The following is a 15,395-nucleotide window of genomic DNA, read 5'->3' as shown; positions in this document are numbered from 1 at the left end:
ACCAATACAACAATACAACCTAGGACAAACAGTACAACCAATACAACAATACAACCTAGGACAAACAGTACAACCAATACAACAATACAACCTAGGACAAACAATACAACCAGTACAACAATACAATCTAGGACAAACAATACAACCAATACAACAATACAGCCTAGGACAAACGGTACAACCAATACAACAATACAACCTAGGGCAAACAATACAACCAATACAACAATACATCCAAGGACAAACAGTAAAACCAATACAACAATACAACCTAGGACAAACAGTACAACCAATACAACAATACAACCTAGGACAAACAGTACAACCAATACAACAATACAACCTAGGACAAACAGTACAAACAATACAACAATACAACCTAGGACAAACAATACTACCAATACAACAATACAACCTAGGACAAACAATACAACCAATACAACCTAAGACAAACAGTACAAGCAATACAACGATACAACCTAGGACAAACAATACAACCAATACAACAATACATCCTAGGAAAAACAGTAAAACCAATACAACAATACAACCTAGGACAAACAGTACAACCAATACAACAATACAACCTAGGACAAACAGTACAACCAATAGAACAATACAACCTAGGACAAACAATACAACCAATACAACAATACATCCTAGGACAAACAATACTACCAATACAACAATACAACCTAGGACAAACAATACAACCAATACAACCTAAGACAAACAGTACAAGCAATACAACGATACAACCTAGGACAAACAATACAACCAATACAACAATACATCCTAGGAAAAACAGTAAAACCAATACAACAATACAACCTAGGACAAACAGTACAACCAATACAACAATACAACCTAGGACAAACAGTACAACCAATAGAACAATACAACCTAGGACAAACAATACAACCAATACAACAATACATCCTAGGAAAAACAGTAAAACCAATACAACAATACAACCTAGGACAAACAGTACAACCAATACAACAATACAACCTAGGACAAACAGTAAAACCAATACAACAATACAACCTAGGACAAACAGTACAACCAATACAACAATACAACCTAGGACAAACAGTACAACCAATAGAACAATACAACCTAGGACAAACAATACAACCAATACAACAATACATCCTAGGACAAACAGTAAAACCAATACAACAATACAACCTAGGACAAACAGTACAACCAATACAACAATACAACCTAGGACAAACAGTACAACCAATACAACAATACAACCTAGGACAAACAATACAACCAAGCACAGTAAATAAAAAGAAGGATCCCCAGACATGCAACATTTTAATCAGTAAATGTAAGGCATTATAGACTCAATGGGCCAAACTTCGAAATTTGACAACTGGGGCCAATTTTCATATCTCTCCTCGAAAGCCTAATGTCTAAATTTAATTTTTCCCAGTTGACCCCCTCCCATTAGGCCTTGGTTGAGGAGTTCCCTATAAGGCTCATTATTTAATAGGTAAAGCCTCGCATTGCACAGAAATTTGGCTGAGAATAGATATTTTTGGGGTAGATTCCACCCTCGGAATCATCATCTGGTATTTTCTCTAAAAATTCAGACGCAAATACACATATGGACATAATCGCGCCAGAACATAAGCAAGCGATAGAGGAAATGGGCGCGTACCCAGAAAACTGTATGGGTCAGGACATCTCATTAGCTACATACGTGCCCCAGGGACCACAAGGCACACATCGTCTTGCAAGTTCAGACGAACTTGGGAAATTTCTACGTCTTTGAAACGCTGCTATCGATTGTCTTATGGCATATTTCTACAATCATAATCAACACTGACTTTTATATCATGGATTCATCTAATATCGGAGAATTTACGCATGAATGAGTTTAAGTCAAAATTCTTGCCAAGAAATGTCAAATATGAAAAACTTTTCGGTTTGGCAGACATAAAATTTTACAGAAAAAACTACTAATATAATTAGAAGCAAAACGTCAGCTCTGAGAAGCTTATGTCGATGCCGAAACGTCAAAAATCTAGTTTGTGTTTTTCATCTTATTACCTCTTCAGGGAATCTGCATTGAATATTGGTAAAATAAATATGGTAAAGTAAGTTTTCCTTATAACCATTCTAAACGGGAGGATGGCGACGCAAACCCCAATATTTAAAGGTTATCACGATTTGTCCAATAATTCCCTAATTTTGAAATTTCGTCCACCTATTTGTTTTTGTTTGTTTGTTTTTGGGGGTTTTTTTTCGCGCGTCCTACTATAATTCGCTTCGTCTATCGAAATAAATTTTTCTGTGCATGCCCAGTTTATATACCCCTGGTTGGTCGTGCACGATATCGGCTGCTGAATACTCAACAACGAATATATATATATATATATATATATTTTTATGTATTTATATATTTGTAGCTTAGGCTTTTTGTAGTCCGATTGCGCTTGGACTTTTTTGGCAGCTATGTTCTAGCTGATTTGTAAATATAATTTGCAAAAAGTCAGCAACTGTAGCAGTTAGTCGCGCAAGTGTGCACCCGGGATAGCGCCATTCCTGACAGTTATTTTACCTTTTTCAACACCTTCCATGGAATCCAACATTGCAGCAACTCGATGTGATGTTCGATCAAGTTCCATTTGGACAGCAGAACGCTCAAGTCGCTCATGTTCTAAAGTTACACGTGCCTGTTCAGCCAGCGACCGGGCTTCTTCCCATTTTTGAGTTGTAGCCTAAAATAAAGACATCACTCAAATTTGATTGACTGCTAAAGAAGCAGTTATCGTTTTCAACAAGCAAAATAATCGATGTTAGATTGCAACCCAACTGTCTGGGTAGTGGTGTAAGTAGACTTTCGCTTTTAGGATGAGCTACAAGGGATTTTGGAAATTCTTTCAAAAAACAGAAGTTGAAAATATATTCTAGTCTAGTTGGAAACTAGCATTTCCAAAATGCTGGTATATTATGTCAAATATTTTAATAGTATAATTCTTTTTCAAAAAGAAAATCAGGAACAAACCAAAAATTTTCTATAGAATAGATGGGTCTCAGGACTAACTTAATTTGTGTTACGTGAGAAACTAAAAGTTTTCGTTTCGATATCAGAAATTCTATCACAAGGAAAGGAAATCGTTTTTTAGCAGGCGTGGTCTATACCACATCTTCCATAGTTGTGCTACTTTTTTTTTTAAACAAATTCCGCCAAACACCCCAAAGACTAAATCTCAATAGTGCGACAAAATTGGACCATAAGAGAATGATAGAAACAAAACAAAAGAAGAAAATACTACCTAAATTACATTCTACTTCCACTTCTCATTTCCTAAAGCGGAAACTTCTTGACATAATAAAGGCCTTGTTTTAAATAAAATGTATTGCCTGCATCTTAATAGTGTTGTTTCGTTCGAGTTTAACAGTTGAAAGTAAGTCCGCCAATTAATCGTACAGGGATGTTAATCCTCTCAATCTAATCTTATCAGATTTGAATTGTTGTTAAGTAAAGAATCATATCTGAATCACAATGATAAAAAATAGATTCTCTATGATTTTAGACTTCATTGCTGTCGTAGTAAAGGATCTGGACCGCAGAGTATAGCCAATCAGCGAATATCCAAGTACCGTCGATATAGTGAGCAGTAAATTTAAGGAGGATAGCCCCATAACGGGCACGTACACACGTTTTTTAGGGGGGGGGGGGCTGGAATAAAAAATAATTAAATTTGATAATTTTAATAGTGTCCATAGACTGAGAAAACTTAGAACGTACACAAGCAGGGAAGGGGAAGAGCACCTCAACAAAAAGGAGGGAGAGCTCCCCCTCTCTGCGTACATCCCTGACCTAATAGCATATTTTATTGTAAAAATTAAATTTCTTTGGAGACAAAAATCACTTTGAACTTTAACCTCTTAAGATCGTTTCAGCGTTGTGCAGAATCCCTTAGGACGCCGGTTAGTATCGTAACAACCAACCAATTGTTTATCAATTCATCAACCAATGGAGTGTTGATATTTTATATATCTTTTTTTCTATTGTAGTGATTTATATTTGTAATGACTTCTATTTTTGTTTATTAGGTACTTGTTAATTATACAGAACACACCCACAAAGTGAAGTTAGGTTAATCATAATGAAATATACCAAAATACTATGAAAATATACTACGAGGTACTTTAGTAACAAAATTATAGAAAAAAAATTCTTGAGTGTGCTCTACATGAGCTACCAAGTATAGTTTATAGAAAATTTGTCTTTATCAAGTTCTTGAAGAAAGAACTCTTCTCGTAAAAGTTTTAGGACCTTATTTTCGTTCTTCTGTAAAATAATAACAGAAAGATAGATACGTCCTTATGTTTTGGGCATGACATGCAAGGTTGTAGCAGTTAAAAGTATCCACCCTTTTAAGAGACAATGACCAATTGGCTACTACAGAAGGTAGCAGAGCCCCTCAAAACGCCCCTGGCCTTTACAAAAAAAGTAGGACTTAGTCTATGAAAGAAGCAATGACTATTGATCAAAACCCAAGAAACTTCAAGAACCCAAAACCCAAGAAACTTCATAAGCCCAAGAGAAAAAAAAAAAAACAAGAAACTTCATAAACCCATTTTAGACAAAACCCAAGAAACTTTATAAACCCATTTTAGTTTCTAATAAATGTATTGGTCATAAGCAAAACAGTAAATTAGAAGGCAAAGCCTGCCTGCTTGATTGAATGAGCCTATCGTATTTTCATTTCCAAGGATGCAATTAGTTTAATTCATAGACCGCATTTAATAAAATTCATGAAGCTGAGCCTAACTTTTCATTTCGATTGCGTGAACACACAAACCAATGTCAAGCAACGGTAAAAAAAAAAATTACATCCACCTGGGTCGAAACGACAAGCAGGTCATCCCCGAATGGAGTAGGAAGAGGTCACAAGAAAGGATTTAAGGGGTGAAGCTTTGGGCAGTGTGGGATGGAGGAGTGTGCATGTCTGGATTTGAGATGACACATAATTGGTGTCAAAATTATTATAAACTGATTAGAAATTTTAAAAAAATGTAAGTTTTGACAGAGGTATAGCCTGAATTTACGAAATGTCAAAAAAACATAAAAGGACAACATGCATGGGGTATGTACAAAATAAAAAAAAAACGTTATTTTAAACAATAACGACAACGTTATTTAGCAACCAATATTTTCCTTTCGAAGAAAATACGTTTCTAGTAGGCTATTTATTACGAAACATCTGAGGAATATTTATGAAATTAAACTTGCACCAAATTACCACCACCCCATGCTTCTATTTTTAATCTCAAGATGTATTTATCTTCTGGGTAGCGGGAAAAATTATATAATATGATTATACCAAACATAAAAGTATTGCTAAAGATGGATAATAAAAATCATTCATTCATTCAATATATGGTAGTTTTTTCGATAGAAAAAAAAACATGGCCTGTAAACCATGAAGATATTGCCTGTAGACCTGTTGCTTGAAGATATTGCCTGTAAACCTGTTGCTTGAAGAGAATGCCTGTAAGCCTGTTGCTTGAAGAGAATGCCTGTAAACCTGTTGCTTGAAGAGAATGCCTTTAAACCTGTTACTTGAAGAGAATGCCTGTAAACCTAAACAAAATAATGTGGAAAAATGAAAATCGGTGACATAGTCTTACTTTATTTGCTTTCACGAACAAATAAATACATTTGAATGAAATATTCCAAACACACGAGGGAGGGGGTATGCAACATTAATTGAGTTTTACAGCAAACTATAGTTTTGAGTGATAATGGATGGACTTCAAGAATATCACATGATGTTAAGAAAAAGAGGGATACTTATTTTCAATATGCGGTTTTATTGAACATAAGTAAAATTGTGGATGAGCCAAAAACCAAAAATAACATAATAAATGCATTTTAAAATACGCACTTTCATGCTGTGCAGTGGAAATATGCTAATAAACATTATGAGTATGACTTTTAAAAAGTTATCAAAATGAGACGTCCGAAACCGCTTAAAGTCTAATTTCCTTTTGGCACAAAATGAATTAAAATAAATAAGAAGAAAAATCTAAAAAAGGTTTATTGCAAGAAATAACCTTTCAAATCCATAATGTAAAACTAACCAGATTATTTCATCATATCCAATACTTAAGAATGCTCTGAAAAAAAAAACATCAGAGAATCACGATAGTAAAAATTATTTTGGAATCTTTCATGTATCAATCGTAAGCCTTTACGTTCTTTTTTTTTTTTTTTTTTTTTTTTTTTTTTTTTTTTTTTTTTAATTCCACCTCCTCTCCTCTCAGTGGCACTAACATTAAAAAAAAACTAGCCTTTACGTTCTTTGGTTCGGATCCACTCAGTATGTATATCTTTTCAACAAAATGTAAAGAAAAGACGGTTCTTGTGCACTTTATGGTACCCACCGCTATATATTGTACAAGGAACTACTAATGGATACTCGTCAAACGGGTATTTGCAATAGAGAAAAGGAATGCAAAGCGTGGTTTTCATTGCGTTTACCATATTTAAACTGTGTGTTTTTTGGGGTTTAGGGGGGGGGGGAGGGGGAGGGAATGTACCTAGGTTAGGTTACGTATTTAATATATGCTGTGCTTTACCCCCACCCCCCCTACTGTGCAAATATATAACTCAAATTTGTTTCTAAACTATTATATATTCATCCTACTTTACTATATTTCATTAGCATTAATCAAACTTGAATTCTTTCGTGGGTACCATAAAACGCACAAGTACCGAAAAAAACATTTATTGGTCATAATTTTCAGATTTTTTAGGAGAGGAAGGTTGTTCAGACTAATCTTATGGTTTTTCCGTATCCCCCCCCCCCCTTGTGTGAAGGTATATAAGGATAGCACGGAAAAGGTTAAAGTTTAAATATTTGGGTCATTAAATAATTTAACCTTTCTGAAGAAAGGGTGAAAAAATCTGCTCTTCAGGAGGCTCTTTCGAATTCTTTAGCAAACAATCTGCTTATACTTGAAGCAGATTTTTATGGATAGTCCTATATTATTTTGCATCATGATATATAAAAATAAAATTTGTTGTAGAATTTAATTCACACTTAAAACATTGATATCAAACAGTTCGTAGTGATGAACTGTAAATAAGGAGCGACTCGGCTCAATAGTAACCGAAACTTTAAAAATGGAATATTGATATCAAGGCACATCAAAAGAATTGGCTTATTATGTTGATTCCAAATATATGATATGCATACTGTTAACCATCAGAACCCAAGAGCCTGAGAAAATTTGTTTGATTTTTGAAAAAGGGGGGAAACATCCCCAAAAAGTCAAGGAATCTAATTGAAAATCTTATGGAATCTTACTACTCTTACCCATCAGATTCAGCGTATCAGTAACCCTACTGTAGAGGTTTCAAAACTCCCATCTGCGAAAATGTACAGTTTTGTGTTTTTTTTTCCAGATGATAACGGATGCATGATCATATCGAACCAATGGTCCTAGAAGATCAGGAGAGGGCTCATTTGAACGGAAATTAAACGATCTAGTGTCCTCTTAAAGTGACCGAAACTTAGAGGGCAACTAGCCTCCCCCCTCTGATATGACTTTTCTCCCAAAGTCGGGGGGCGGCGGGGGAAATCACACCCCCAATAGCCATAATGTCCAGTATAGTTGAAAGGTCTAATAGCTATGCCTTTGGGGATAAAATGACCCCCCAGCCTCTGGGGAAAGGTCTGTAGGTTATGAAATTTGCCCATTGTTTACGTAAAGTATTTGTTATTGGGAAGTAGGCCTATATGCAAATTTTCTGCTGGGGGGATTATCCACGGGTAGTTTTCCATGGGGAGGGAAGTTTCAGGAGGGTGACGTTTTTTGGGGAAATTTACCCTGGGGGCTTGCCAGAAATCATATAAGGAATTATTTTTGTTTTTAAACTATTTTATTTATTTTTTATATATTTTTTTTATTTTTATTCTTACTTTCTCTTTGTTGACTCAATTTTATATGTGGAGATGTCAAGACAATTGTCCAGGGGGAATTTCCACTGGGTTAGATTATCCAGAGAGATTTTTCATGGGGGGGGGGGGAGAATTTCCCAAGAGATAAATTCCTCATGGGGAATTTCCAGCGGAAGAAATTCTTCATGGAGGAATTTTATGCGTGAGCAACTTTCCACAGGTGGGAGGGGGGATCAGAAATTAAAATCTTTTTCAAATAAAAGTGTGCTAAGAAGAATTTTGCAGGCAGAATCGTCCGTAAGAAATTCCCAAGGGAGATTTTCAGCGAGAATGAAATTGTCCGGGGGGATTTTCTTGACAGGGGAGGGGATACATGAGATGAAATTTCCATAGAGATTTTCCGTGGGGGGGGGGAATTTACATGGAAGAGGAGCCAGTTTTCCTGGCATTATTTAAAAAAAGGATCAGAAATTTTAAAAAAGACAAGTTTTTTCTACTGGAAGTAAGGAACAACAGCAAAAGTTAAAACGAGCAGAAATGATTATGTATATGAGGGGAGGGTTTCTCCCCTCCTCGGTACCTCGTACTTTACGCTAAAGTTTGACTTTTTGCCCCCATTCTTTAAGAGTGTATCCTGCAAAACAAGGGCCGTTTAATTAGATTGAAAATCTGTTTTTTGAAAGTACTAAAAGCCTTAAGCGCGAAGAGAGGGGTATTGAGGAGGAGGCAACTCCACTCAAATACGTAATAATTTCTGTTCGTTGCTCCTTACTTTCAGTTTGAAAAAACTTTTCTTTTTTTTATTTAATATATAGCCTATATAAGATGATCTACACAAATAGCTGGTTTTTAGGAAGTAGGCTTAACAAATATGTACGTATAACTGCGACAAAGCATAACAAAATCGTGTCAATTTCTTTTTCATAGGACATGTTATTGGTTAGAAGAATGGAGGTAGCTAGGGGCACAAGAGTGGATGCCATTCCCATGAAAACACAAAGCTGACAGACAATTGTAAATTTATCCCTCATAAGTCTGGCCGATTGCCTTTCCCCGTTCCCCAAGAAATCCCCTAGCAATGGTCATAACCAAATGCACACAAGAAATAAACAAAAAGTAGCGAATGAAAAACTTTTCGGTCAACCGTCTAGGGCTAAACGGAAAGCAGGTCTTCCGCGGTTGGGGTGGAAGGATGTCATAAAGAAAGATTTAAAGGAAACGGGAACTTCCAGGGAGGGTGTAAAGAGGGAGGCTTTGAATAGACTGGGAGGGAGGGAGAGCGTGCGTAGCTGTGTTGGCCTCAGGCGGCTTGGTGCTGCAGTGAGTTGTTAGTAGTAGTAGTACCGAAGGAAAAAGAAAACAAAAGGGAGAATATTTACCTGGAGTTCTTCCCGAATCTGTGTATATTTTTCTAGTGTTACATCATTCTGATCAAAAGAGTTAAGTCGTTCCGTTAGTTGCTTTACCTGATGTGCAAGCCCTTCAGCCCGTTTAGATTCATTTTTAAAACGCGTCTCCAGATCCCTATCCAGTATGTCTACTTGAACATCCTTACTATCAAAAAACTTAACTTCATCAGGGGTTGAACATTTAGAGCATATAGTTGCACCAGCGTCAAGATCATACCCATAAAGAATAGTTTGTGTTTCCGTTTCATGACATATGAGAGTCTGTTTTCTGTTGGGTACGGTGGGTCGGATGTTACGGGTCACGGATCGCTTTATCTCAACTTTGGTGGGCGGATGATCGACAGTTTTATTTTTCCTTGGGAGGGTGGAGTAAGCTGAAGACGACATTAAATTGGGCATGAGCTCACGTTTTGTGGTTTTCGCTGCATCCGATTTGGTAACTTGCTTAGGAACTTCTTTTGAAGGCTTTGAGACTTCAGCTTTAACTTTTCGACGCGGCAGTGTCGCAAACTTATCAGCTGCTGCTTTTACAACGTCTTGCTTGGCCCTTGCTTCATAGCCTATATCCAAACGCATAGGGCTGGGCTTAACAACCGTCGTGAATGGCTTGCGATCAGTTTTCGTGCGGGCTCGAGTCCCTATAGGGCTATCTCGTGAGCCTTCACTTGGCAGTGGGCTAGCAGAGCTACGGCCTGGACTATTATAGCCGCTTTTTGACCTTGTAGGCAACGGGGATGTTTCCATAAGGTGGGAACGCAGTAGCCCAGGGCTTGATTGTGGAGTACGACTACTACGCAAATTAAAAGAGGAGCGCTGGGTAGATCGAACTAGAGGACTTTGTGGCTTGAGATCTGCTTGCACTTTAGAAGATGTGCTTTTAGAGGGCGTCGACTGAAATTCAACCCCAGTTACACTAGAAATTGTTCTCCGTCTTGGATCACTTCTTCTTAAAAAATTCTTTTCTTTTCTAGGCAAACGACTTTGTAAATTCACATTTTCTAGTCCAGTCGAGAGTGTTGATACTTTTTTATCGAAAGTTGATTTGTCAACATTTTGCTGATACTTCACTGCAGTAACAACTTCTTCACCATTAGCTTCGCTTAAGGTAATTCTGCAATATTCATTATACCCTTTTTCAGATCCTTCACTTAAAGACGGATATTCGTCAGGTGAATTTTGCTCAAGTCGTCCAAAATGGTCATTCCACGAGTGCAGTTCTTCCGAAGGCACATTAGCCACAAACTTATCAAACTGTAATGCTGCATTAAAATTCTCTTCACTTATTGGAGTAGGTAAATAATCCTCATTTTCATCACCAACAAATACTTCCGATTCAACTAAATTACTTAAACTGAGATTCATCTGAGGAAATCTGTGACTTCTTGATGCAAAATCGACTTCCATTTTGAGATTCTGAAGATGCTTTCTCTTAACCTGAAATTTGAGGGTACTTAAACAAATATCTAAAATTCATGGATCTGTTTTTAACAGGTCTTTTTACAAACAATAGTTTCAGATCGGCAAAAAATAAAAATAAATAAAACAAAACTTCATTTGGAAAATTTGAAAGTTATTTCACCCAGTGGTAGCACAAGAAGGTTTATGTTTTACCTGGCAACAGAAGGCCCATGGATCGATCCCTGCTGCAGCAAGGTTGGGCGATAGACTTGCTACTTGTCCTTGTAAAAAAGACCCAGCAACAAAAAAAACGTCGATTCGACACCCTATGCACCTGCAATTGCTCTGGAGATTTTTAATTGTTTGTGTATTCTCTTTTTCATCTCTCTCTCTCTTTTGTCAGCAAAGATTTAAACCTTGCCAGAATAGTGAGATATTTTCTAATTTTTGCCAACGTTCTGCACTCTTTATGATGTGTTAATATTTCAGGAGGAAACATGCCCGCCGTTTCTTCCCTTGTCTGTATCGTCTCTAATAAGGCAAGAGAATGCTGGTTTGTCATAACATTTCCTTTTCTCCAGCTTAATCGCCTCATGATGATGATCAAGTTTGTTTAGGCAAGCTAAATCACATAGACACAAAAACACAGGTATCTCTTGACAAGATATGATTTACTCTTGAATGTTTATACAATTCCGGAAGGAAATATCGGGAAATACTCTTGGCTTTAGAAAAGGCAAAGTGGCTTTTCATTTGGTTTAAGCTTAACAGTGAGCAACGGTGCTGAAACAGAAGGGGAACTCCCTTCCCCCTGAAAGAACGGAGTTGTAATTTTTTATCTATTTTATTAAATAATTATCATTTCACAAATAAAGAAGTGTTAATCGTTTGCTAAGCTAAGCCTTCTCTATGACAAAGACTTGAAAAGAATGTCGGCAAGGCCGTACCCAGAGGGGGGGGGTAGGGGCGTTTGACTCCCCCCCCCCCCCGAAATGTTTGTCTGACTAGTAAAACATAAAAAATGGATATAAAAAATTTATTATGCGTTTTTTGAGTTTTTTTGTGCAACCACCCCCCACCCCCGAAAAAATCTTTGAGTAAAACCCCCCTTTAAAAAAAATCCTGGGCACGGCCTTGAATGTTGGTACTGTTCAATTAGCTGCAACCCACGCGATATATTGTATAGGGAAGATAATAAAGGAAACTAGTTAAACGAGTTTCTTTCAATAGAGAATTGGATTGCAAACCGTGGTTTGATCATTGCGTTTACAATATTCAAACTTTTGTTTTTGGGGGTTTAGGGGAAAAAAAGGTACCTAGTTTAGATGTCACGTATTTAATATAGGTAATGCTTTACCCCCCCCCCCCTAATGTGCAAATATAGAGCCCAAAACATAAACCAAACTTGACTTCTCGCGTGGGCTCCAGCTAATTGAACAGTACCGGAATGTTCAAAACAACAGATTTTACTCTCTTTGCACTGATTCCACAAACACAAGATCTAATGAGTTTAATCCAGTGAATCAGCTTGTCCTAAGAAAGGGGGGCATGGTAAATTGAAAGGTTCTCAATTGGAAAACAAGTCAGCTAATACATATGCTAACAGCAGTCCCTTGTCAATTGCCTCTTGGAGATTTTATGCAAACTGGGGCCCATCTTCAGCATTCGAAGATTTTAAGCATTTGATGATTTATTATCAACGCCAGTCGATTGCCTGGACAAGCAATCCAGAAGTCCTATTACCCTCGACTCATTATTCATTCATGCCTACATGTATTATGCAACGATGGGGAGACGATACAAAATAAAATAACATACCAAGGAGGGTGTCAAACAGCCCCCGGGAAAATTACCACAGCAAGCAAACCCCTCAAAAAATTATTTATTATTTAAAATCCAGTACAAAACTGTGTTGTAGACTCGGACAAAGAGATAGAAAAACGAAGAGAGGCCAGATTCTCACTAGATGGTGGATTATTTTGTTCCACTACAGAAATTTCGCACAAAGTTTAGTCTCACCCCGGGCTAAAGACAAAACCTGACCAGAAAATTTTCCTCTTTTCTTTTTTCTATCTCTATCTCTATCTCTATGGACCAGGCTGTATTTTCATCATCGGGCACCACCCCTCGATGTCATCTTACACAATCTTGTTAGCAGTCACGGTTCGAGTAAGGTGAGCTAGTGAAAAATCATTTTGCTAAACAAAAAAAGGGCTTGAAGTAATCACTGCTGATATATAGGAGAGTTGAACCTAAGATTTTCTGGCGAAGAGCCAGAGCTAGTCGCTCTCGGGCTAGTGGCTTTTCTTATTCATCAGAGAATCTTGGGTTCAACTCTAATACCAGCAGGATTTTTTCAAGCAACTTTCTTGATTTAGTAAAAATTGAAAGTCATGGGCTTTGTTTGTAGTTTTACATTTACTCTGGACTCAGTTATGCTTGCCGGATGCGCAGCGCTGGTAGCCAGTTTGTATATTAGTTATGCATTTTTTTTAGCACATAAAAATATGATCTGCTTAATTATTATTTCAGTTTTTTGATTCGAGTAAAAGGTAGCCATCCACCAACGCTGTTATGAAGCTACGCAGGCAAGATTCCCTTCTGGGGATAGGAATGGCGAAAGGGCCGGTGTCGGAATGAAGACCCGCATCCGTCTCAAAACACCAAAGCCGATGAAAGCAGAAGATTACTCTAGCTACATAATTCTACAGCAATTTCTTAACTTGCGGTATAAAAACAACCTATGGCTTTATTGTATCATGCTTAAAATTGTTATAGAAAAAATACCACCTCCAAGAAGATTGAAGTCCAAACAAAAGTTCAAAACTAAGATAGAAACCGCAATGATCCAAAGTTAAGTCGCGGTTATTACATTCAGTGAATTTCGCACGACTAAAACGATAAAAAAAATACATCCGTGAGAAAATTGGATGACGGTTATGAAGATTATAATGCAAGGAGTGTCACTCACATATAATGAAACAAAAACAACTAATGAACAGTTTTACTCCCATCATCGACAGACACGTGGTTTTATTTCGACCCCAGAAAAACACACTGATACGAAAACTTTTATATATTTTTAGACGCTATCGTAAGATATGACGTTAGGTCTGTAAGCAGGGGGGGGGTCCCGTTACTGACTATAGTAGGAGCTGTAAAACATCTCCCACAGAGCATTTCGGAGGTATCTCTATCCCCCATCCTCCAAAGTTGGCGTCTTTGGCTTGACTCTTAAACATGGGATACAAAGGGCCATAAATAGTGAGAGAGTGGAGGAAAAAAATGACAATTGCAAATTTAAGAGTGTTTTAATTCATAAGAAGTAGGTACTCTAGCAAAAAATAAATTTGAAAAACCTAACCTTATTAGCATTTTTTCAAAAAAACTGTTGTACCAAATTCGATGCACTATTCAGCGAATCATCGTTGTATTTAGTTTATGCCAGGTTATAACAAATTAAAAACCTTCACTTTTCCAGATTTCTAAAAACAGTGAAAGAGGACATTTTCGCTTCAAATTTTAGTATCATTAAAATCTAGGAGGAATACCCATTCAAAAATGCACAGTACGATCCAGTTTTAATTAGTACTGAGAAACAAAGTGGTTCCCTTTTTTGGGGCCAATTGTTATGAAAAGGATTTTAACTTTCAGCAAGCAACAAGACAATTAAAGCCCAGTTTTCTTTATTTATAAAAAAAAGATGAATTGCCTTGTTTGACGAGTCGGTACTTAGGCTTATGCATTATATATAACACACAAAAGAAGTCAAGTTTAGTTAATGCTAAGAAATACAATAAAATAATATAAGTAAATAAAATAGGGTGAAAATATAATAGTTTAGAAACAAATTTGGGCTATATATTTGCATATTAGGGGGTGAGGGAGGGGGGGGGGGTGAACCATAGCATATATTAAATACGTAACCTAGCCTAGGCACCTTTCCCGCCCCCCCCAAAAAAAACCCAAAAAACAAAAGTTTAAATATTGTAAACGCGACAAGAAATCACGCTTTGCAATCCAATATCTCTTGCAAATACCCGTTTGACGGGTTTCCGTTTGTATTTCCTTTTACAGTCTATAGCGCTGTGATATATATAATGCATGAGTACCGAGGAATCTTCCCTACAAGAAAAAAAAACATCTTGCGTACCTGCCACACCGAAAGCAATCACTTAAAGTAAGGAGAGGGAGCGACTTTGCCCTTTAACTCAAACTCAGAGATTCTTATGATTTTTTTATAGTTTCATATTCGTAGCATTTTTCGATAATTCGCTGGTTTTACTCCCTTTCCTCACCGACATAAACTTTTACGAATACGCCGTTACCTCAAGCAGCGGTTTACGCCCATTTCATCGACAATCCATTAACATACGAACTGTCAAAATATAGCATTGAGCACCTTTCCAAAATTATCTTCATGGCTGAACAACATCTATGGCATGAGAATACTGGTAACTTATATTGTTTTGTTTAGATTCATAAGAAAACCATGTATCATTGCATTAAAGTTGAGGGATGTTTTCGAGACAAAGTTAAAAGTCTATTTTAAGCTTGACATGTTATGTCGGATTCTATGGAATTCTATCTTCTCAGCAACATTTGATGTTTTCCATTTATGCTTTTAATTAGTGTTCCATTTGATTTTTCTGAC

The 15,395-nt window shown here is 36.9% G+C and overlaps 1 protein-coding gene across 2 annotated transcripts in view; it reads right to left on the bottom strand.

Moving 5' to 3' along the window:
* corn (microtubule-binding protein cornetto) overlaps positions 1-15,395 on the bottom strand; it is a 159,153-nt gene that overhangs the window by 31,195 nt on the left and 112,563 nt on the right. For both annotated transcript variants that reach the window (XM_089102892.1, XM_089102893.1), the window contains exons 2-3: positions 9,314-10,777; positions 2,576-2,735 (exon numbers count right to left, since the gene is read on the bottom strand). In XM_089102892.1, coding sequence (XP_088959018.1) covers positions 2,576-2,735; positions 9,314-10,777 — 1,624 coding nt within the window. The remainder of the gene's footprint in view (positions 1-2,575; positions 2,736-9,313; positions 10,778-15,395) is intronic.

The sequence above is a fragment of the Artemia sp. Qi Xiang Cuo genome, chromosome 17 (genome assembly GCF_049724085.1).
Source record: "Artemia sp. Qi Xiang Cuo chromosome 17, ASM4972408v1, whole genome shotgun sequence".
NCBI lineage: Eukaryota > Metazoa > Arthropoda > Branchiopoda > Anostraca > Artemiidae > Artemia > Artemia sp. Qi Xiang Cuo.
The sequence above is the reverse complement of the archived record's forward strand: the minus strand, read 5'-3'. Positions and strand labels throughout refer to the sequence as shown.